Here is a 21,641-nt window from a genome sequence, read left to right as displayed (position 1 = left end):
CTTTGGTTCCTGGCAGAGTCTGGAGCCTTTCCTTGGCCCACTGACAGTCCCCTGCAGTGACAGTGAGGGTGGGGAGTGTCAGACTGACAGCTGGGCCTGCCTGCTTCTCCCAGGTCTGAGAGAAGGACTGGAGCCCCTGTCCCTGTCTGCAATGGCTTGCTCCAGGAGAGCCATGCCTTCCTGGGGGTCCCCTTTTTCAGCTTCCCTGTACTCCACAAACCTGACCTCCCAGAGGTTGACTAACACCACAAGCTGTAACTGTAAGCAGCAGCAAGCAATTTGGCCTACACTAGCTTTCTCTGAGTTGATAAGGACTAAATCCTGGGTCTCACACTGGTTCGGCACGTGCTCCATTACTGAGCTACATGCCCCAGTTCTGTGCTTTTTTTTTTCTTCTTCTTCTTCTTTATAGAGAAGGTCTCACAAAATTGCCCAGGCTGGGCTGGAACTTGTAGCTGGGATTACAGGGTTGTATTCCTGGGCCTGGCTAAGTCTTGATTATTTTGAAGTTATCAATCAATTCATAGTTCATGCAGTAGTTTTCATCTGTAATCTGTTCATTAGCAGCCGAGAATAGATACTGCATCTCTTGCAAATATATGAGTACTTTATAAATACCTCAAGTATACATGTAGGTTATACTGACATTTATCTGTAGATACTTAAACATGTATGCAGATGCATACATGCATGCATTATCTGTGTATACTATATACATTTTATGTGCACATATACACATATTTATGCATGTACATAAGCTATATATAATTACATGTGGTCGTTTTTTGCGTTTTAATTTTTTTTCCTAGAAAAGATAAACACAACCGTAGGGCTTTTTATGACAAACTATCAGTGTCAGGATGGCAGGGAAAGAAAGGCCAGAGGCAAGGGAAGCCAATAAAAAGTGGAATCATGTGGAACGGTCCACAGGGCCGTGCCCGGGTCCTTATGAGATGACCGTTCACTTTGGCATGCGAGTTTGTTGCCTGGCCTTCTGGCCTGCTCGCTCAGACACCCACACTCAGAGAGAGCTGGCCACACCTCAGAAACCTGCCAATGACAAACTCAGGACTTGACAGACAGACAGACTTATTAACTCAGCTCCTTGGCTCTGTGCTCAGGCGTCACTCGGCAGCCTCTCCTGCCTACGGAACAGGGGTGCAGGAGCGGGGGCGTCACCTCAGGGCACGCTTTGGCATCACAGCAGTGAACTCCAAGCAGCCACTCACTCACTCGTGTGCAGACTTGGTCCTCACCCACACAAGCATTTGTCCAGACATCCTTGGTCAACCTGGCCAAAGGCGCCCAGGGGCATGACAGTCCCCTTCTGCCACAGCTCAATGGCAGCACCCATTCTGCATTCTTGCTCCAACTGCCTATCATCTCAAGGATGGGAGGAGACTGGACGATGTTCCCTTTTGAGCTCAGCACTGGACAGGGCTCCAGAGAACTGAGTACGGACAGCTCAGTCGTCTGGATCCACGCTGAGGGTCTCTCCCATTTTCCCCACGCGATGCTCCAGGTCTCAGGCAGAAAATCCTGCTAGATGCAGAGCAAACAGGGTAGCCAGAGCGATGGCGGGCAACAAAGAGCCAGGAGCACACTGCGACCAGACTACATTCAAGAAGGGGGCAGGGGCATGCAGCGAGCTGTAGCCCAAGTCACATTCTAGGGGACACACGGAGTCTGAAGGCTGCAGGCAGGCCTCTTGCCTGGTCCGAGTCCCTATGTGGAGACAGGAGGGTCCTGCCCTGCTGTGGCCCCTGTTCCTGAGCTGAGGCCAGGTTCCGTCTCAGTGCTGCAGTCCTGAGGAGCACCATGCTGGCCAGCCAGCCAGGCCACAGTCCTCAGCCCTCTGAGGCGTGCAGCAATGGTTCCACAGGAAGGCCCCAGGGAGCCAGCATTACTGGGACGAGGGAGCCAGGAGAGAGGGGCTGCATTCTTCTGGGAGACACTCAGGGAGGGCCACCAGGGCTCAGAAGGAGCTGTGGTCCAAACTACTGCAGAGCCCAAAGGGATGGGATTCATTTCTGGAAAATGACAACAGCTTTGTCCCTATTTTAAAAAGAGAATTTGGTGGTTCTTGCTTGGTTTTGTTTTCTTCCTCGCATTTTAAAAGGTGAAGGGGCTGGGAGATGGAGTCCCCTTCACACTGGTCCTATATAGGCACCAGAAGGCCCGGGCTGCTGCCAGGCCCTGCTCTCCTTGCCTGGCTCCCACCACAGAAGCCAGGGTGGGCAGGGAGGGCGGCCTTCCACTCCCCGATGACGCTGGTTCCTTCTCCCTTTAAGTCAGAGCCCGCGAAGAGAAGTCCAAAGACTAAAGTGCAGAGAATCCTGGGAGTGGGCAGCCTGGGACTAGGGCACTCCAAGGAAGAGGGAGGTGGTCAACCTGGAGCCACAGCTGCGGAACAAGCTCAGAGCCTGGTGACTCGAGCCTGCCAGCACAGTCTCCTTTTTCTCTCGGGCCCTGTTGACAATTTCTCTCTCTGGGAATGTCCACTATTAGCAGCTCCCCAGGGAGTCCTGGTCCCAAAGATGTGGCCCACGATGGGGGAACACTTGTCTGACCATCCCCGGTTGGTAGTGACCCAGCTTTGGGGAGGAGGGACACGTGGACAACCCTAAAGGCAGAATCTCTCCTGGGGAAGGTTTGCTGAGGATGGTCAGGGTCCTACTGGTGAGGCCTGTTGGGCAAGCAGGCCCTCTGGGTGTGAGAGGAGCTGCAGCGCTGGGGGAGGGGCTGTGGAGGAAGAGCCCAGCTGGCATCAGGGTTGTGTAGGCAGGGGGTGGCTGGAATTGGTTGATGGCCTCATACTCTGCAGGATAGGCTCCTTCTCCTCCATCTCAGACAGCAGCTCCAGAGCCTGCTCTTCTTCCTCTGTAGGGTAGTGGCGCAGAAGATTGGCTGCAGTGGCCAAGACTGAGGCTCCACCAGCTCCTGCCACCAGGTAGAAGCTAACTGCAAAGGTGACGTAGACCTGGGAGCCATGGTTCTTCTTATGTCGCTGCTGCTGGACCAGGATGAGTTCAGAAGCCCAGTAAGAAAATGGGATGCCCAATGAAGGTGGCACACTGCAGGACGGTGAGCATATGGGCGACGGCAGAGCCAGGCGTGATCTTCAGGGCTGGATGCTTGGGCCCAAAGACATCCAGAAGGAAGGCGGAGAGGCTGCACAGAATGCCCAGGAAGCAGAAGGCAGCAATGACCCGCAGGAGCAGCACTGTCTGGGGGTTCATGCAGGTCCAGGTGCACGTAGCCCAGTACGTCCAAGACCCCCAGCTCCTGGCCGGAACAGGTGCCTCCGTGGCTGTGCAACCAGGCGGGCTCGGCGAGGGCAGTGCACAGTGCCTTGATAGACAGGGCGCCAGGCAGGGCGGAGGCCAGGCTAAGCTCCGGCTGCTTGGGCAGAGCGCTGCCTCTTGGACTCCTCCTCTGGCACCCGCTGGGCTGCCCTGTGCCTCCATGGGCATACAGGACCGGGCCACCCACCATCGCTCTGCGGTCGCTGCTGATGGCCACCGACCTCCGCGGGGCTCGCAGAGCCTGCCTGTCCTGCTTGGCAGGCCTCAGGGCTGGAATGGTGCCGCTCGGGTCACGTCATGGGCTTCTTAGCTGCCCGGGGCCTTGCTATCCCAGGCCCCAATCCCACAACGCCCAGACCCACCCAGTCCGATCACATGTGCCTTTGATTAAAGAATATTCTTTATGTCAAGGTGTGGTGACTCACGTCTATAATCGCAGCAACTTGGGAGGTTGAGGCGGAAAATCCCGTGTTATAGGTCAGCCTCAGCAACTTAAGCCCTAAGCAGGTTAGTGCAAACCTGTCTCAAAATTTAAAATCATAAAAAGGGGTGGGGTAGGACTCCGTGGTTAAGTACCCTTGGGTTCAAACTCCAGTACCCTTCCCCTGAAAAAAAGCAGGGATACTTTTTGTGTTAATGATTCACCCTTACTATTCTATCTCTAGTGCATGCTTTCGATTCTGTTAAAATAATAACTGTTTTGAAATGCCAGTCGTCTTAGTCCACTTTTCTGCAGCTGTGACCAAGAGACCCAACAAGAACAATTAGAGGAGGAGAAATTTATGTTGGGGCTCACGGTTTCAGAGGTCTCACCCGGAGGCCGCCTGACTCCATTCCTTGGTGCTTGAGGTGAGACAGAACATCTCTGGTGGAGGAAAGCAGCTCAGACATGATGATCAGGAATCAGAAAGGGTTCTCCTCACCATGACAAAATATGAACTCCAAAGGCACGTCCCCAGTGACTTGCCTCTTCCATGACATCCACTCGGTTAATCCCTATTAGGGGATTGATTCACTGAGTGAGTTAAGGCTCTCATTACCCAGTCATTTCACCTCTGAACCTTCTCACATTGCCTCACACATGTGCTCTTGGGGGACATGTCACACGTAAACCATGACACCAGTCCTCCTGCAGTACAGAGGTTTCCGGTGGTTACTAGCAGACACTCTGGATCCTTACTCTCTCCATTCTCTTTGTGTCCCTGGGTTCCTGGCACCTGTGGTGTGATGTACTGCCTCAGATTGTGCAGGGAACTTGCAGCAGCAGCAGCTTGGAAACTGTTCTCCCCCTCATCCTGTCATATGCCACCTATGCAGGTCACAGGCCCTCAGCAACCTCCCTGCTGCAAGCCCATCTCCAAACCACACATTCTTCAGTCTCCTCCAGGGCTTTCACATGTTTATTTCTTAAATGTTTTATCTACATCTATCTTTCTACACACACACACACACACACACACACACACACACACACAGTTTTTCAGGGTTGATTTTGGAAGCACAAGGCAGTAGCCCATAATGGACTGTCATTTTGGCAACTACAGGTAAGGCACAAAATTATAAAGAACTTAAGTAAAATTGGGAATTTACCATTATTCCGTAGCCCTCAGTGACTCTGGCGTATTGCACTATTTAATTCACTCCTGTTTGGTTATGTTTTCATCAGTGCATTATAATTATACTTAGGAGCAGGGTTCTTTCTGACGTAACCTTACATGCCACTAACATAATTTTCTCGACTTCATTCCCCAGTACTTCCGCTTTCCCTCCCTTTCCCTCCAACTTCCCCTTCCTCTAGTGGTCTGGGAATGTAAGCCAGCAGAGGGAAGGACTGCACAGAGCCCTCCCTCCTGCAGGTGGAAGGAGGGGTTGCTGTCACCATGAGCACATGTAGATGGTTTCAGAACCCACATTAACCCCAGTGGTCTGCATAGTGTCTGAGTGCCTGTGACCTCTGTCCTAAGGTTAGATGGTGCCATCCTGACACCCTGATTTACTCAAGCCTCACCTATGCACCTCGCACCCGTGAGCAGGAAGGAGGAGTCACCAGTATTTAGGAAACTGGTGGGTAGGGTGGATGAAAGCTGGGGGCCTGGCATGCAGCGGGCGTGAGCTTCAGCTACTGACAACAGCGGGCCTTGCCGGGATTGCTCCGGTCTCTGAGCAAAACTGCGGTTAGGAAATGGAAAGGCCATGGCCCCACAAGCGCTCCCCACCTGAAGTGGTCTGAGGAGCCCATTTTCCTTTCCTGGCTGTCCCTTTTCCAGCACAATCCTTGAGATGGACTCACGGACAAGTGAGGGTGAGTGACTGTGTAACTTTGCAGTCCCAGTTCATTCCACCTGTTCACCTGGGGAAGGTGTTGGAGGTGGGAATGTGCATGCAGGGGGCCTGCACCCAGGGGTTCCTGTGCAGCTAGCAATGAGTCTCATTCAGGTCCCAGGGATGCTTCTGACAGCCTCCTTCTGGGATGGTCTGGTCCTGAGCCCCCCTGGAGGAACTCAGGGGCGTCAGGGAAGCCAGTGGTGCTCGAGATGCTGTGGTGGTGCTCCAGGACAGCAGCTCAGACCTGGGTGGCTGAAGGGGTGCATTCCCCAAGCTTTATACAGGGCCCCTCTCGGCAGCTCAGTCCGGGACCTGGTCTGCATGAGGTCTGCCTGGCACTGTGTGGCCTGCCCTTCCCTGGCCTAAATTCCCAGCCTAAATTCTGTGAACCTGGGGCCAGTCTCTGCACCAGAGAACCTGACTTTGCTGGGGGCAGAGTGGAGTGTTTGGAAAAGTTTCAGGCTTGGCCTATAGTGAGCCCGGCCTGCCGTGCCGGTCAGTCGAGAGGGATTTGGTTTTTTGCAGGGCCTTTCTTCAGGAAGGTCCTCGGCAGCCCACATTAGTTTTCCTTCCTGTACAAGGAACATACTCACCCTCACAGAGCAGAAACTCAGTCACAGTACAGGTGAAGCAGGCTGGGTCAAAACCATCCACTTTTTTTTTTTTCTAAACATAAGGTTGGTTTTTGAATTTTACTGTAGAAATAAGAGACTATGGACCTAACGTGAAGAAATGCAGTTCAGAACTCAGAAACTCAAATGACTCTGCTACCCACGTCCGACCTGCATCAGGAGAACTGTTGCTTTCCCAGGTTGCACAGCTTGAGCTCTTTACCATCAAGAGCCTAAGCACTGCTCTGCAAAAGTTCCCCTGAGGGGCTCTGATTCTGTCCTCACAGTTATCTGCACTGTGGCGTATCCCCCATTTCATCCTCACCTTTGCCTCTCGAGTCTACCTGGAAAGTGGAGTCGTCATGAACAGTGTCTAGGGGCAGGGTGGGGAGAGGAGCAGTCGGGAGGGGAAGCAGATTGCATTCTGGGGGGCGCAGGGCCTCCCTCCCATGGAAGGCATGGTTGATATTTGAGGCTGGCTCTCTCTTTTCATGGGGTCTGTCTGGGGCCGTAGACGGATTCCAGCAGCAGTCCTGGAATCTGCCATGTTTCTATATAGATTGTCCATAAACAAGGGGCCCACGCGATTTAGGAAGAGGCGTTTCAGTGCCCACCTCCCCATGACATCAAGATCCGTGGGCATGGATAGCGTGGGTGGAGATGGGGAAAGTGGACCTGGTGAGAGTTAAGGAGTTCACAGAGGAGTGCCTCCTGGACACGTGCCCATGAGTGCCAGATGATAAGGGAGTGGCTGGAGATGGCCAGGCCGGGGGTTACAATGCCTGGTCTCGTCCATCCCCATTTTGCCTTTCTCTTAGCTGCTCTTCCCACCTCTCACTGGCCTCTCTTGCATATGCTGTGGAGTTCAAAGCAAAGGACAGGGAAACCACTGGCTTCTGGGGTGTTGGTGTTCAGGCTCTCCCCACACTTGAGTTCACAGCATTTTGATGTCCTAACCCAAGGTTCTCTAGGGTAAGAATGTGTGTGTGCTTTGTGCCTGTGATCATTAAGGGAAATCACAAATGGAACAGACTCCCTGAGCACAGCATGTGTTTTCAGTTTGAGAGCCCCCAGGTGAACAGAAGATTCCTCCCAAGTGGAAATGTGACATTGTAGCACATGTGTGTGATGACCGGAAAGAAAGAAATGTCACCAGATCCAGCAGCTGGCATAAAGCCAAACATACATCCTGTAGGGCAGACCTGAGTGGGCTCCCTCTAATCAAAACCTGCAGGACTCCCTGGGAGTCTCGTACCTTCACTGTAATGATAAGGGTGCTGCAGTTCAGACCGACTCAAAGGGAGGCTTGACTTCCTCCCACCTATTTGAAGAAGATCCCTTTAAACAAAGCACACCACCGCCAACGGAACCGCGTCAGCATGACCAGGAACCCAGTGTCAGTGTGAATGTCGGGCCGCAATGCCAGGTTTTCATACTTGCCAAGTATTTAAAGTGGGAAAGTTGTCATAAGCAAAATGGAGTCAGTCACCTGGGTCCACCCAAACCAAGGTGGGAGTGAATGAAGGAAGGGTTCTTACTCACCATGGCCAGAGACTAACTAACCATCACCAAAGACTCCCAGAACCTGGTGCTGGCTCAATGGTGACCACAACCTCCTACAAAATGCACTCGCGCAAGGACATCTGCCCAAACCACAAGGCAACAATTCCTTTGCTACTGGTCACTGTGGAAACACATTGTCATGTCTAGTTTCCATGCATCATCCTCGTCTTTGTCACCTTGCAGAACGTCCATTGCCTGACCTCACTCTTGGAATCTGCACGCAGTTTGCTGAGGCCCATGAATTTCCGCTGCAACCTTGGCTCTTCCAGTGCCGTGCTATTCCCAAATGCGCTTCCTGTTGACTCTACTCTGCCCTCTCTGGACACAGAGTATTCGTCAGGAGTGGACAGAGGCTGTCTGGGGAACTGAATTGAACCCTGATCCACTGGAGTTTTGTCTTGGTCCCTGCATTACTCCAGGGCCTCATGGTGCTCAAGTCTTTCCCGTGAGAGCCAGAGATAGCCCAGGGTGTTGCTAAACTGAAAAGAAAGACATGACAGATACCTCGGGCACTTTTGTGCACACAGATTTCTCGTGCTTTTTGTTGACCAGCATGTGTCTGACTCAATGCTTGCTTTCACCTCTGGTGGTCCACCAAGGGGGATACATCAGACCACTGCTGGTGCCTGGCATGCATTCTGAGATACAGTAGCAGTTGGGACAGCAGCGTGGTGAAATGCAGAGAGGAGGGAACACGGCCACAGTGGTAGCAGGCGCCGTAGCGGCTATAGGCACTTGAGGAAAAGGCACACTCCTGGGCCTGGGCCAGAACCCTGGCCTCTCGGATCCCGTACCTCACACCTAGCCATACTCACCGATGGCTTGTCCTTGGTCCAATTTGATCTTAACACCACCCCGGGACATCAAAAGGGGTCTTGGGTTCCTTGGTGGTGACATCACGACCTGCCTGGCCAGTGTTCTCATAGACAGCCCAAGCAGGCCACCAGCCATGGACACTCTGGTCCACACAAAGGCATCTCCACAGGAAAGATCTCAGCAGTGCCCATTAGCGTTCAAGGTAACCTGCCAAGCCTTAAGGATGAGCCACGGACAGGCCCCATTTCCTCCAGCTCCTTTGGCCAACAGGGTCCAGGAAGGACTAACAAGGTGGGTGCTCCTTCCCAAACTACTGGCCACACGTTCCTCGAGAGAATCGATGTTCCTGATGCACAGCCAAGTCTAGGATGGCTCCCACGTTTCCAGCTGCGGCCCCGCCATCCTTTGACACTCCCAGCCACAGGGGCCAGTGACGTCCTCCACAGAGACCCTATTAACATAGTCACGGAACATGTTGGTCGGGAGGAGACAAATGGCGGGCAGGTCGCCACTTGAGCACACGGATGACCTGTTAATGTCACAGCCCACAGAGGTGTAGGTGTCCGGCTCCCTGCCTCTCTTCAGTCTGTACCCGTGCCCCACCACACAGACCATGTGGGTCTTTGCAGTCATGGTGGGCCAGGTCATCTGCCATTTCGCTTGACATACAGGCCTTATTAACCCTGACCAAGAAACACATCCATATGGACAAGTGTTGGTTTATGCCCAGTATTAGATCTCTGCAGTCATTCTTGTGCAGTGTAGCACCGGTCGGTCCAGAGGGAAACGTCCCATCTGAAGCTACCTCCAAATCACATTGGCCACACATGCAAGGCCACCTCCCACAGACTGTCCCCACTCCACTGTGGGCATGGCACTCCATGGTGTTCCAGGCATTTCCAGGAACCAATAAGTTCTCCACACCTGGGACCTCCGGACGCCAGGGCCTGAGGCCCAGGGCACGGTGGGTAAGGGTGTGGGATGTGCAAGCAGACAGCCCATGTCACCATCTTTACCCAGGATTTCCTAGATGTGTTCTTGGACACATTAACTGACCTCTCCTGGCCTCCATTTCCTCACAGGGAGAAGAGTTTTGGCATCTGCCTCCCAGGGTTGGGGATTCAAGGGGCACACAGGAGCAGCATGGCACCTGGCAGTTGAGTCACAGCCTCCTCCGACGTTAATTAATAAGGCATTCCTCTGCACAGCGAGTCTGAAATCCAATGTGCTCAAGAAGGAAGGATTCATGTGTGCCCTGTGCTGCCTGTGGGAAATCCTTCAACCAGCAGCAACTGTGGCTTTCCTCTTCTGAAAGGCCACCCGAGTTAAGTTGTCACTGAACTGGAGGGGCAGCTCGGGCGAGAGAGAATCACAGAGTACCCGGGAGGTAAGCAACTCTCTGCTACCCACACGATCAGAGTGAGTGCCCCAGGGCCACTACAAAGGCAATTCCACGTGCACACTGCCAGCCAGCTCAGGGACAATGAGCAAAACCTCCTGAGATCTAACAATGGCAGTGTGGCATCACCCAGACAACCACAGAATCTTGACCACTTTCTCTTTCCCTCTGTACACCCCTGGCACTGTCCCTCATGGAGAGACTCCTTATAAAGGACATCCCCACACCCCTGCCGGTCTCGGCTGCCTTTGCCACTGGCTAAGCACAACTCCCGTTCCCCAGCTGTCTACAAAACAAGATGTACTCGGTGAATATGTAAAACAAGGAACTGGTTTATTGAACAACTACAGGGAGCAAAAATAGTAGACGTAACTACATTTTTTACACACCAAGCAGGAAAGGTACACCATTCCCCCCTTTCCTCTGAAACACAGCAGACTGGCAACAGGCCAGCGCCAGCGGCAGAGTCAGGGACGTGATGGACTTCCATTAGGCCTGCTTGAGGCCATTTAGCAGTTGCCCACATGAAAACCTGCACTTGCCTCTTGAGCGGGCTGGTCAATGGTCCTGTGAATGTGTCTGCTCCTGGCAACCTTCCCTCGTGTCCTGGCCCGAGCACTGCTCTCTAGGTTATTCCCAGCCTGATTTCCCCAACGTGAGGAAACACACAGGTCATTTTCTGCTTGCTGTGGCTCTGCTGGCAGGAGCAGGGCTACGCACGTGACAGAATTCCAGGTGTAAGCGGTGATGTCCTGTGAAGGCCCGGCACAACTCTGAGGTGGGGCGGGGCTGGCACCGACTTCACCTTCTGCAGCAGAACACGTCCGTCTCGGGCACAAGCTCGTAAAAAAATACTTTAACAGAGTATGCTGTACAGAACTAGGATTTGACACTGTATATTACAATGCTAAAATAGTCGTATAAATACTATACAGGCATGGAGTCACTCCACTGGGAAGGGCTCACGGAGGAGGCCGTGGAAACCACTGTCGGCACGCCCAAAGGGAAAGCCCTCCACTGCAGGGACAGGGCTAAGCATGGCGGCGGGGCTGTGCGGAAACACCAGGTACACTCAGACCCAGTTACAGTCCCCACTGCCGACCTGCAGCGGGACAGCTCAGAGCTGTCCAGGGAGGCGGCCCTGTAGGAAGCCACTTCCACCAACACTCGCCACAGGAATTTCAGCCCTGTGAAGCTGTCCTGTAGACAGAATCTCCCCCTGCAGGTCTCAGGAGCAGCCATTCCCAGGTGGTACCATGGGCGAGAGAAGATGCCTTAGACACCCGCTCTCACGGAGTTGGGTTCTTCTCTCTCCTTCACGGCCCCTGGCATCATATCCACAGACACCCCCAACCCCCCGCCACCTCTGTGTCCCGACGTGGTGAGCAGCTGATTGGCACTGAATGCAAACGAGGCATGAGATGGACATCCCTAGAGGCCCAGCTCCACTCGGGGTCTCGGGGAAGGAGGGTGAAGGAGAGGCAGAGGGAGGGAGAGAGCGTGCGTCCCAGTCCACTCATGCTCTGGCCCTGCCAGCGTCCTTTAGTCTGGCATTTCGATATTTAACTTGGGAGGGGGCAGGACGTATTTTCCAGGGCTCTGTGTAATAACCACCCTGGCCTTCTTGCGAAACATAGGGGCGATTTTAGGAGGCTCTGGAGCTGGGATTTCATCAGTTTCTTCGTTGTCTTCATGGTGGAGATCATAGGAGATGTTTCCATACTCTCTCAAAAACGGGAAGACTTCAAGCAGAAACTGGCAGAAATCTTTGCGAATACCAAACCACCCTGAAAAAGAAGAATTTTCCTTTTCAAACGCTAGTCTCTGTGGATTTCCTTGTTGTTCTGTTTACTCAACAGGAAGCTTTACTCTCACTATGTAATGCTTCCCCAGCGTCCTCGGAGATGATGGCTGACCAGGCTCTGCAGGGCCAGTGGAGGAAGAATTAATCCCTCCGGCTCCAAGGTTCTCAAAGTGAGGATCCAACTTCTCGGCAAGGACATTCCTGGGGCGCTCTTAGGATGTGATTCTGCAGCTCAGGGGTTAGCCTTCCTGATTCAGAAGCACTGGGGTGGGCTGGGCTAGGGTTGGGCCACGAACACCACTTGAGCTGGCCCTCCAGGGATTCGGCTGGGCACTAGAGCACATGAACTACCGCTCATGGCCCTCCTCAAAGTCACTTCCCTGAGGTCAGCTTTCCCTCTCTGCATCTCAGGAGACTTGGCTCAGTGCTGGCTCTCCCAGGACAAGAGCAGCAAGCATGGCTTGGGCTGCTCTTGGCAGTGCCCCGGGCTTCTGCAAGGGCAGTGCTCTGGGTTCCATGCACTGGTGCTCACTGCCTTGTGAGGAAGGACCCTCTGCAAAGATGATTTTGAATCCATGTGTCGGCATGCAGGAAGAGATGCAGAGTGTTCTGGCCACGTACAACTGACCAGAATCTGTGATGTCCACACTGACACTGGGGAGGGGAGGCGCAAAAAGAGACCTGGGAGGATTCCCCAGGTTCTCTGGGCAGACGAGGACTTTTCTTCTAGCCTCACGAGACCTGGGTTGCAGAGGAGGGCACAGGAGCTCGGAGAGCCAGCCTGCCTTATATGGTCCTGCCTGTAATCAAGGCATGCACAGCCTGGAGGAGAGCTGTGGTGCAGGCCAGTACAAAGCAAGGGTGACAGCTGCCCTTGCCTTGGGAGGTGCCTGACCTTCTTCAGCCCTAGAGTCCCCATGGCTATTCCTAAATCAGAGCCCTCTGAGTCATCCATCCATAGAGCAGAGCCCCTCCCCCTTCTCTCTCTCTCTCTCTCTCTCTCTCTCTCTCTCTCTCTCTCTCTCTCTCTCACACACACACACACACACACACACACACACACACACACACACACACCCTTCCAGTGCCTCTCAGGCACAGAGTACGTACAGTGGTTTCCGCCCTTCTGTCCGAATGTGGTTGCCATCAGTGTGATCAACGACAGCCACAGGGGCACAAATATTGGAATGCAAGAGAAAGCATTGTGGCCGTCCAGTTTATGAACCAGCAAGATCTGGAGAAAGAGACACAGTCAGGGTCCTGTCAATGTGTCACTTGGAAAGGGACAAAGTCTGAAGCTGCCCCACTACACACCTCCTCCCTTATTAGGTCTCGGAAGAGGGAGAGTCACATGGCAAGGGCAGAAATGCATGCTTCCTGTGGGGAGCAACCAGGTGCCCGCCTGCCTGCTTGTTCAGGACCAAGCAAAAGTCCATCCACTTGGAAAACTGTCACCACCAGGGGTTTCATGGGAAACATTCCTGGTGTTGGTTGTAAGGAGCCAACTGTGTCCACTGTAGAATTCTCTACAGGACTCCAATACATAGTGATGACTTCAAACTCTCCCTTCCTAAAAGCAGAAGGTGCACACCTCCAGATGCATGGTGGCTGGAGAGGTGCACGGCTCTCTGCCCCGTGCCTAGGAGAAAGAGAGGACCTGGCCATGTCCCTGCCTTTCTCTGCAGACCTCCACGGGGCACACCGCCATGTCAAGGGCTGGCGGGCTGCCTTTCCAGGTAGGCAGGATGTCGTCATGGGGGAGGGTGGGCTTGGGGGCTGGACAGATTTCCCAGGTGCTTACCTCGAAAGTAAGGAGAGGCACGACGATGGTCATCCAGCTCAGTGCCATGGTGATGTGCGTCCTGCGCTGTTCTGCAATCACATCCATGGAGCGCAGGAACAAGACCGACCACACGATGTAATAGAGGACCACGAGGCACAGAAAGGACATGAGGATCCACAGGGGCACACACACCACCTGCGGGGAGAAGCAGACAGGAGATGACTTTAGAGCTTCTGCCCAACCTCCAGCGGGTGCCACTGTCATCACCCTGCTGGTCTCTCAGTTAAGACAGTGCAAGCCTGACTGAGGACAGTCCCATTGCCCAGCACTGCTGTGAGGGCAGCATGGGAAAGAAACCTGTAGCATGTTCACCACGGGGCCTGCTGCAGGATACACTATGTCCCAGGCGCCTCTTCTTTGGGGGAAGGTGTTGCTTCTGGGCCTTGGCCTCTGGGTTCCTAGTCTTCACTCACAGTGCCCACTCCCTCACTCAGGACTCCTGTGCTCAGTGTCCCAGTCCCTGCTTCCCACTCACTCCCACTTCCCCTCCCTCACACATGCAGTCCGGCCCCTCCTGCCTCTGCGGCAGGACCATGTCCTCCAGCACCTTTAGCCGCCTAGGCTTCTAGAGATCCTATACCCCCTCCAAGTTAGTGACCTTGGCAGATTCACGCTGGCTGCATCGCGCTACTCCAACCTTGCCACCATGCCAGGCATGCTCTCTGTCTGCATGTACTGGTCCCAGCAGAATGACATTGCCTCACCCACACTTGAGCCCACAGGAGAAGCCCTGGGGGCGTAGCCTGGCCAGCCTCCCTTGACATCTCCCCACCCTCCTACCCTGACCCCTCAGGCTACTTTTCCCTTGTTCCTTTCTTTCCTTAGGGATCATACAATAGAGCTGATTGGTTTGGGGCATACAGTTCTATCAGTTATATATCAGCATAGCTACCAGGCATTGTTAATTTTTAAAATATAATCCATAAAATATTTCATTTTGGGCAATTGTATGATTTCAATCAGTATTTTGCAAGATTTCAGCTCCACTGACAATATGCTGAATGGAAGCTGTCTTCTCATATATTCTGAGTTTATATTGCTTCTAGGCAGGTCCACTTTGCTCTGGTTTCAGTACCTGTTGCCCTCCTGTCTCCTAAACCCTGACTGCAGAGGAAAGCTGGCATTAGTAACCAGACCCCTAGAAATTAGTTCCTGCTTTAATCCATCTTGTTTACCAGATTTAAACAGGTTGCTGTGTGCCTGCAAAGGCTCTGGAGTTAGAGTGCTGAACAAGATTGAGAGTAGGCCTGACCTCACACAGCCTAAATCTCAGTGTGGGAAATAGAAGTTGAGGTAACAATCACATGTGTGCTGTGAAGGAGATATATAGGCTACTGGAGTTCCTTATAATGTGGGTCTCAAGCCATCCTTCAGCTTGCAGGGGTGTGGTCCAGGAAGATTTCCTGGAGGAGTGGAAGGCCTTTTAACCTCCATCTCACGTATAAGACTAATTAAAGAGGCTGGGAATGTGGGTCTAGTAAGATTAAAGGAACAATTTACTATAGATGGTAGGAATAACATGAGCAAATGTTCAGGGAAAACAAAGAAACATAGTAGCTAAAAGATCTGGATCAAATAATAGGGACAGGGATCTAGAAAGCTTGGCCTGGAGAGCCTGGTGAGGCACAGGAATTATGTGACCCGACCCTTTGTACCATGAGAGTTGGTAAAACATCATTCTTCCAATGTGTTTCTCTGGGGTTTACTTTCCCACACTAGCATTGTTAATTTTTAAAATATAATCCATAAAATATTTCATCTTGGGCAATTGTATGATTTCAATCAGTATTTTGCAAGATTTCAGCTCCACTGACAATATGCTGAATGGAAGCTGTCTTCTCATGTACTGTGGAGGGTCCTTGAAAACATTTTTTCATCTGTTGGCCATTGTAGGACTGCCACATTGATGAGAACCCATAAGGCCTAGTAGAACCATCAGTCAAGATGAACAGACAAGCTGTTTCATTCATTCTTTTCCTGGTGGTAATGGCAAGTGGAACCATGGCCTGTTTCAGTCTGGGGAAAGACGTGGAGCATCATGATAACGGCAGTCTTCTAAAATTCATCTAATGAAACCAATAGAAAAACTCTTGGAACTTCAACTGTCACTTGGCCTATTTTTAATAACATAGAGAGCATTTTCAGAATTCAGGTACTATTTGAGAATATAATGAAGATGAATGTTACACTAATCTTAATGTATGCTTCTATTTCCTTTAAATTTAATTATCTGTGGAATTTCTTTGAGTCTTCATCTGGAAACTTGGAATTCTGTAATCCCCAGGTCAAGTGTGGGTTTTTTGGACTCAAGTGTTGTTGTGAGCCCATAGATGAAGGTGGGCAGAGTAAAGCCATGTTTTAAAAATCAATGCAAGATAATTTCTTCATGAAGATCTAGATGTCCCTAGATAACATTTTATTGTCATTTATGACTGCTGTAAAATTTTATTTTTTCAATTTTAACTAAATAAGTAAGAGATTTTAACTTGTATTCATAAAAGTATATTTTTAAAAACCAATAGTTATGCTGTTTTGATGCACGTATATTTGTAAACTGCCCCAAATTTATTTGAATAGCAGTGTAAACAAATATATAATCAAAACAATTTATACCTTAAACCCACATGGTAGCTATTGCAATTTTTCAAGTTTGGGAATTTAGATCTTTGATTATCAGTCTGCCAGATAACCATCTTGTGTCATTTCTTTGCACTGGAAACTGAGGTTAGGATTGAGTGAGTTATAAGGTGGTAGGAGAGTGTTCACCTTAAGGATCACATTGTTCTTTGGGTTCATGACAACATTTGGGAATATTTCTGAACTCTTTCTCTACTGTGATGGAGCCCTCTTATCTAGATACTCGCCCACTTGATCTCTTGTTTTCCAAATGGAGAGGAGAAAAGAAAGATGCCAGGAGATAAGCAGTTATTAATGAAAGACAAGGGACAAGCTTAATCCTTAAAGCAGGGTACAGTGAGGGATGAAGTTTGCTATAGGCAGGGAGTAGAAATGAGTAGATCCTGGCAATTCCCATTGGTTAGGGTCTCCTGTTCTTGTTTTGCTCCTCAAAATCTGGACAGCCAATTCTTGTCTCCCACCCCAAGCATACTGAATAGGAGTCATTGGAAACTGTCCTGAGGTTCAGTTCTGCCCAAGTCCTGAACAAACCCTGATTGGGGCTGAGACCATATCAGCAGCCCCATGCCACAGCCTCTCTATTTTAAGATCATTTCACACTCCTCAGGCTTGATGCTTGCTAATGCTATTCTGCCACTAAATTTGGCCTCTTTTATCAACCACAACCTACATTCACCCTTTGGATGATGACTGCTTCTTCCTGCTCTAGGTGAAAATCTTTACTGACTCATACCTGCCCTGGGGCCTTTCTCACAGCATGGTTCTCTGAGGGCCTGGGTATTCCTCTTTGCTCATTTTATAAGATCTTGCTGGTTTCCAATTGCCTGAGATCGGCACATTCTACACACCCCACTTCACCCATGTTGGAGTCAGTCATATGGCAATATGGGTAGACATTGCACAGATTCTTCTCTAAACTTAAGTCTTATATATGTTATGTGTTTCTCATTCAGAATTTGGTTTAATGAACTTCAATGTTTAATTTTACATTCTGAACTAATTTATAATAATCACTATATTTAATCTGTTTCAGGCTTTTAGGATGTTTTAGTATTGCAAATTTGCCATTTGATGTGTTCACATGCATTAAATCTTCCAGCTTCCTATCTGACAAACCTGATAACCTATGTTCTTTTAATGTTTTATGCAACAATTTATGTGATAAAAATGATATATGTAAATTTTGAAGCATAGTGAAATGAGTCCAGCTTGTATTCAATAAGAAGTGAAATATTATTAATACCATTACATATTCCTTTGTGAACCCTGCTCTCCCAAGATGGCAACTACCATCTTGAATTTTGTTTCTATCATTTCACTGACTAAATTTCAGCTTTTTAACACATTTAATTCTCCCTAAATTATATTTTAGTTAATACATGTAATTGTATATTAATAATAATTAACTACATATATTCTTCGGTGATTCATTTACTCAACATTGTTTCTAAAATTCACCTTTGATTAGGTTCATTTTTGTCTGCTGTACCACAACTCCAACAAAGTAATTAATAAGCTTGCAAGTTTGTTAGAATAATGTTTTCTAAACTTTAAATTTATGAAACCAAAATCCAAAAACCAAAACAAAACAAAATAAATGTATATAATGTAGTAGATTCCTATAAGTCTACGTTGCTTCAGCATAAGAGAAGCAGGGCTTAGTCACCCTTGACACAGTTTCCAGTTCTCTGCCCCTACCTGTTCCTCAATGTGGTCAATCCAGATATTTGTCTTGTACAGTCAATTCTTGGTAATCACCTCCCTCTAGGACATGAAGATACAACCTACTTAACTTGCCCCACTGTTCCCAATACCCCACGTTGATAGTGTGGATAGCTGTAGTAACCACCTCTCAGTTCTAGTAAGATTTCAGCCTGCTTGTTCTTAACTCACCAATTAGAACTGCCCATGGAAAGCCTGCTTGAGTACTGCTCTGGACACCCAAGGCTTTTTCCCATTGGCCCATTTCTCTTTTTCTTTGTCTTCAAAACCATAGTTTAATCACATTGCCCCTGAAACCTTCCTGTCCTCTCTCATCAGTAGTCCCCTTCTCTCTCTGACATGTAAGTAATAAACTGTTCTTTCATGTATTTTTGTTGTGCTGCCTTCTCCATGTATCATTCAAACAACACAAATGTACCTAACTTTTATTCTTGTCAATGCTCTCCTAAAGAGTGATCATCTTTTTTTTTTTTTTAAATTTTCAAGTTGTCTTTTGTTTCTTTTTAAAAAAATTGTTCTTGCTAGGAATAAACTGGGCACAGGTCAGACAACAGCCACAAGGGCAACTGTCAATATAAATAAATTTCAAATTTCTAGTGAGTGAAACACCGGGTCATGTTGGATACTTAGGCAGATAAAAAAGTATCCCAATCTAGATGCCCTTCAATAGATGAATGGATAAAGAAAATATGGTATATATACAGAATGTACTATTACTCAGCCTTAATTAAGAATAAAAATTTTATGGGGCTGGGTTGTGACTCAGTGATAGAGCGCTTGCCTAGAATGCATGAGGTACTGTGTTGGATCCACCCACCATATAAAAAAAATTAAATAAACAAAATAAAGGTATTGTGTCCATGTACATCTAAAAATATTATTTAAAAAGAATGAAATTATGTCATTTGCAGGTAAATGGATAAGAACTAGAGCATATCATGCTAAGTGAAATAAGCCAATTCCCCCAAACCAAAGGCTGAATGTTTTCTCTGGTAAGCGGATGCTGATCCATAGTGGGAGGGTAAGGAAAAATGAAGGAACTCTAGATTGTGCAGAGGGAAGTAAAGGGAGGGGTGGGTTAGCAGGGATGGGAAGGGCAGTAGAATGAGGCAGACATCATTACCCTACATACGTGTATGATTATACTACTGGTGTGACTCAGCACCATGGACAGCCAAAAGAATGAGAAGTGGTGCTCCATTTGTGTACAATTCATCAAAATGTATATATAACTAATTAGAACAAATAAAAAATAAAATGTATGCTATGGAAGGCACATTATAAACATCCACGAACAAATCCCCTGGAGCCCCATCACAGCACTGAGTTTATAGCCATACGCCAGGAAGACAACTCAAGATGAAATTAGAGAAAAATACAACAATGTAGAAAGAAGGTGCTAAAATGTGATGAGAGAACATTGTGATATTTTTCCTTAGCTATCTACCAACCCATCTCATAATTCAAGTAAAAAGCATACAAAGTAAGAGGGAAAAGATGGAGATACATGAAGTAATGAAGGGTTTAGAAAGTCCCCTTGTATACTGGGGAATCTACAAGGGCATATATACAGAACCAGGTCTCTATGAGACCAGTTTTATTTACCCAAATTAGACCAATAGCCTTCATGAATGTAGATGCAAAAATCCCCAACAATACACACACTGAATCCAATACCAAGTAAAAATAAGTTTACACCATGACCAAATAGAATTTATCATGGGACCAAACGCAAAGTTGTTTAAGCATCTGAAAATCAATTGATGTAATGTGTTATATTAATAGAATAAAGGACAAAACCGCATGAGCATCTTAATAGGCAGAAAAAAAATTTGGTGAAACCCAACACTGTTTTATAATAAAAACAAAACAAAACTAGAAATACAAGGAAACTTCCTCAACCTCATAAGGGCATCTATGAAAAAATCTTCAGCAACCATCATTCTTAAAGCTAAAATGTATTGAGTAAATATAATTAAAATGGGTAGAGAGTAAACATACAGTCATGTAAAATATACATCCATAATCTATTAAATTACTCTTCGTGGCTTTCTGGGTGGCATTTCTTACTGGGAGAGAGAAGATAAAGCAATTTCTAAGGATTTATCCCTTACCTATATGAAGAGCAACTGAAGTTGGTAATTCCACTCTCTCTGGAGTTCTTTCTTCCCCAGGCTTAATGGATGCATCTAATTCTCCAGAACTTTTGAAAAGGGAAAAGGTGAGGAATCACTTTGTCCCTGCCCTCCTTTCACCCACTTCCTATCTATCACCTGGTATGCTCAGGTACCACCTCTGTTGGGCACTGCATGGCCTTGAGAGGGAAGAGAATAAGGAAAAGCAGAGAGAGTCCTGTGTAAGAAAACGGGAGAAATATGTCACTGTTGGAGATAAAAAAGATTGAATGCTTTCATCACTTGCACAATTTAAAAATTGGGAGATATCACATGAAATATAGATTTTATAGATTAAACTCTTTTAAAAAATCAGAAGCATTGGCAGCACTTGGATCCTACACCAGCTCAGTATTGCTCCCACAATCAAGCAGCTTCATCCTCTGCTGGCATCTCTGTTTGAGATCCTTTTGCCTTGCCCTGTGCCCATAAGCCTTGGTTCTAACCACAGAATAACCCTATCAGGACTTCGCAAATATGACTGGCCCTTCACACTTTTCTGTCTTTACTGTGACGTTTCCTCTACCTGCAGTAACTTTCCTCACTGCTTCCCATTGCTCCCTTCCACAAAGCCTTCTCCCATTCTGCCACTGAAAATCAACCTCTTTCTCACATCTCTCATCTGAATACCTCTTTGGAGCTAACTAAAGAAACACCACACCTCAGTGGATTCCATTAGTCTATTCCTGCATGTGTTACCAAATGCTACCTTGCCTGCCACAGTCCTTTAGAACTCTGTACATAGTAAGCAATTAATATTTGATAAACTAGCCTGATGCTGGGGAAGGGAAGTTGCTGTTACAATAGGAAAAGCTGCAGTACAGAAAAAAACAAGGTAAACAAATTCAGAAAAGAGGTTGAAGAAATTTGGCAGCAGAGACAGCGAAAAACATTCCTCACTTCAACTGAGATAAGCTTATTCACAGATATTCACTTTAACAGTTGAGGAATTGCATACAACAGCCTTCAAAGTGGAAGTCACCTTAGCCTTTCCTACAGCCATGCTCTCCTATCAGTGGTTGGCAGATTTTACATAGGTGGCCAGGGGGAGGGGGACTGTTATTTGGTCTGTGTAGTAACTGCAGTCAGATTTGACAATTTTGTTTTTTGACATTGCCATTTATAAAATGGATTAAAAAATGTGGCATTTATACACATTGGAATATTACTCAGTACTAAAAAAAGAACAAAATCATGGCATTTGCAGGTAAATGGATGACATTAGAAAAGATAATGCTAAGTGAAGTTAGCCAATCCCCCCAAAAAACAAATACTGAATGTTTTCTCTGATATAAGGGGGGAGACTCAAAGTAAGGTAGGGAGGGAGAGCATGGGAGGAAGATTATTTCTAGATAGGGAAGAGGGGTGGGAGGGAAAGGGAGGGGGATGGGGAATAGCAAGGATGGGGGAATGTGATGGTCATCATTATACAAAACATATGT

The 21,641-nt window shown here is 48.5% G+C and overlaps 1 protein-coding gene and 1 pseudogene across 1 annotated transcript; both read right to left on the bottom strand.

The window, feature by feature from the left end:
• Nucleotides 1–2,265: 2,265 nt before the first annotated feature.
• Nucleotides 2,266–4,288, bottom strand: LOC101975973 (transmembrane protein 127 pseudogene; annotated as a pseudogene).
• Nucleotides 4,289–10,618: 6,330 nt separating this feature from the next.
• On the bottom strand, nt 10,619–14,098 carry LOC101972465 (transmembrane protein 185A). The gene is made up of 3 exons (XM_040286671.2): nt 13,625–14,098; nt 12,934–13,057; nt 10,619–11,806 (listed from the first exon to the last, which is right to left on the bottom strand). The coding sequence occupies exons 1-3, from the start codon at nt 13,868–13,870 to the stop codon at nt 11,562–11,564; spliced, it is 615 nt and encodes a 204-aa protein (XP_040142605.2). The 5' UTR covers nt 13,871–14,098; the 3' UTR covers nt 10,619–11,561.
• Between the last annotated feature and the right edge of the window lie 7,543 nt (nt 14,099–21,641).

This window comes from Ictidomys tridecemlineatus, chromosome X, assembly GCF_052094955.1.
Source record: "Ictidomys tridecemlineatus isolate mIctTri1 chromosome X, mIctTri1.hap1, whole genome shotgun sequence".
Lineage (NCBI taxonomy): Eukaryota > Metazoa > Chordata > Mammalia > Rodentia > Sciuridae > Ictidomys > Ictidomys tridecemlineatus.
This window is presented reverse-complemented; position numbering and strand designations above follow the sequence as displayed.

Coding starts and splice junctions, on each gene's coding strand:
- LOC101972465 (XM_040286671.2), bottom strand. CDS start 13,870: ATGACAGTGGCACCCGCTGGAGGTTGGGCAGAAGCTCTAAAGTCATCT. Junction 13,058..13,624: donor TGCCTCTCCTTACTTTCGAG/GTAAGCACCTGG, acceptor CTCTTTCTCCAG/ATCTTGCTGGTTCATAAACT. Junction 11,807..12,933: donor ACAGAAGGGCGGAAACCACT/GTACGTACTCTG, acceptor CTTCTTTTTCAG/GGTGGTTTGGTATTCGCAAA.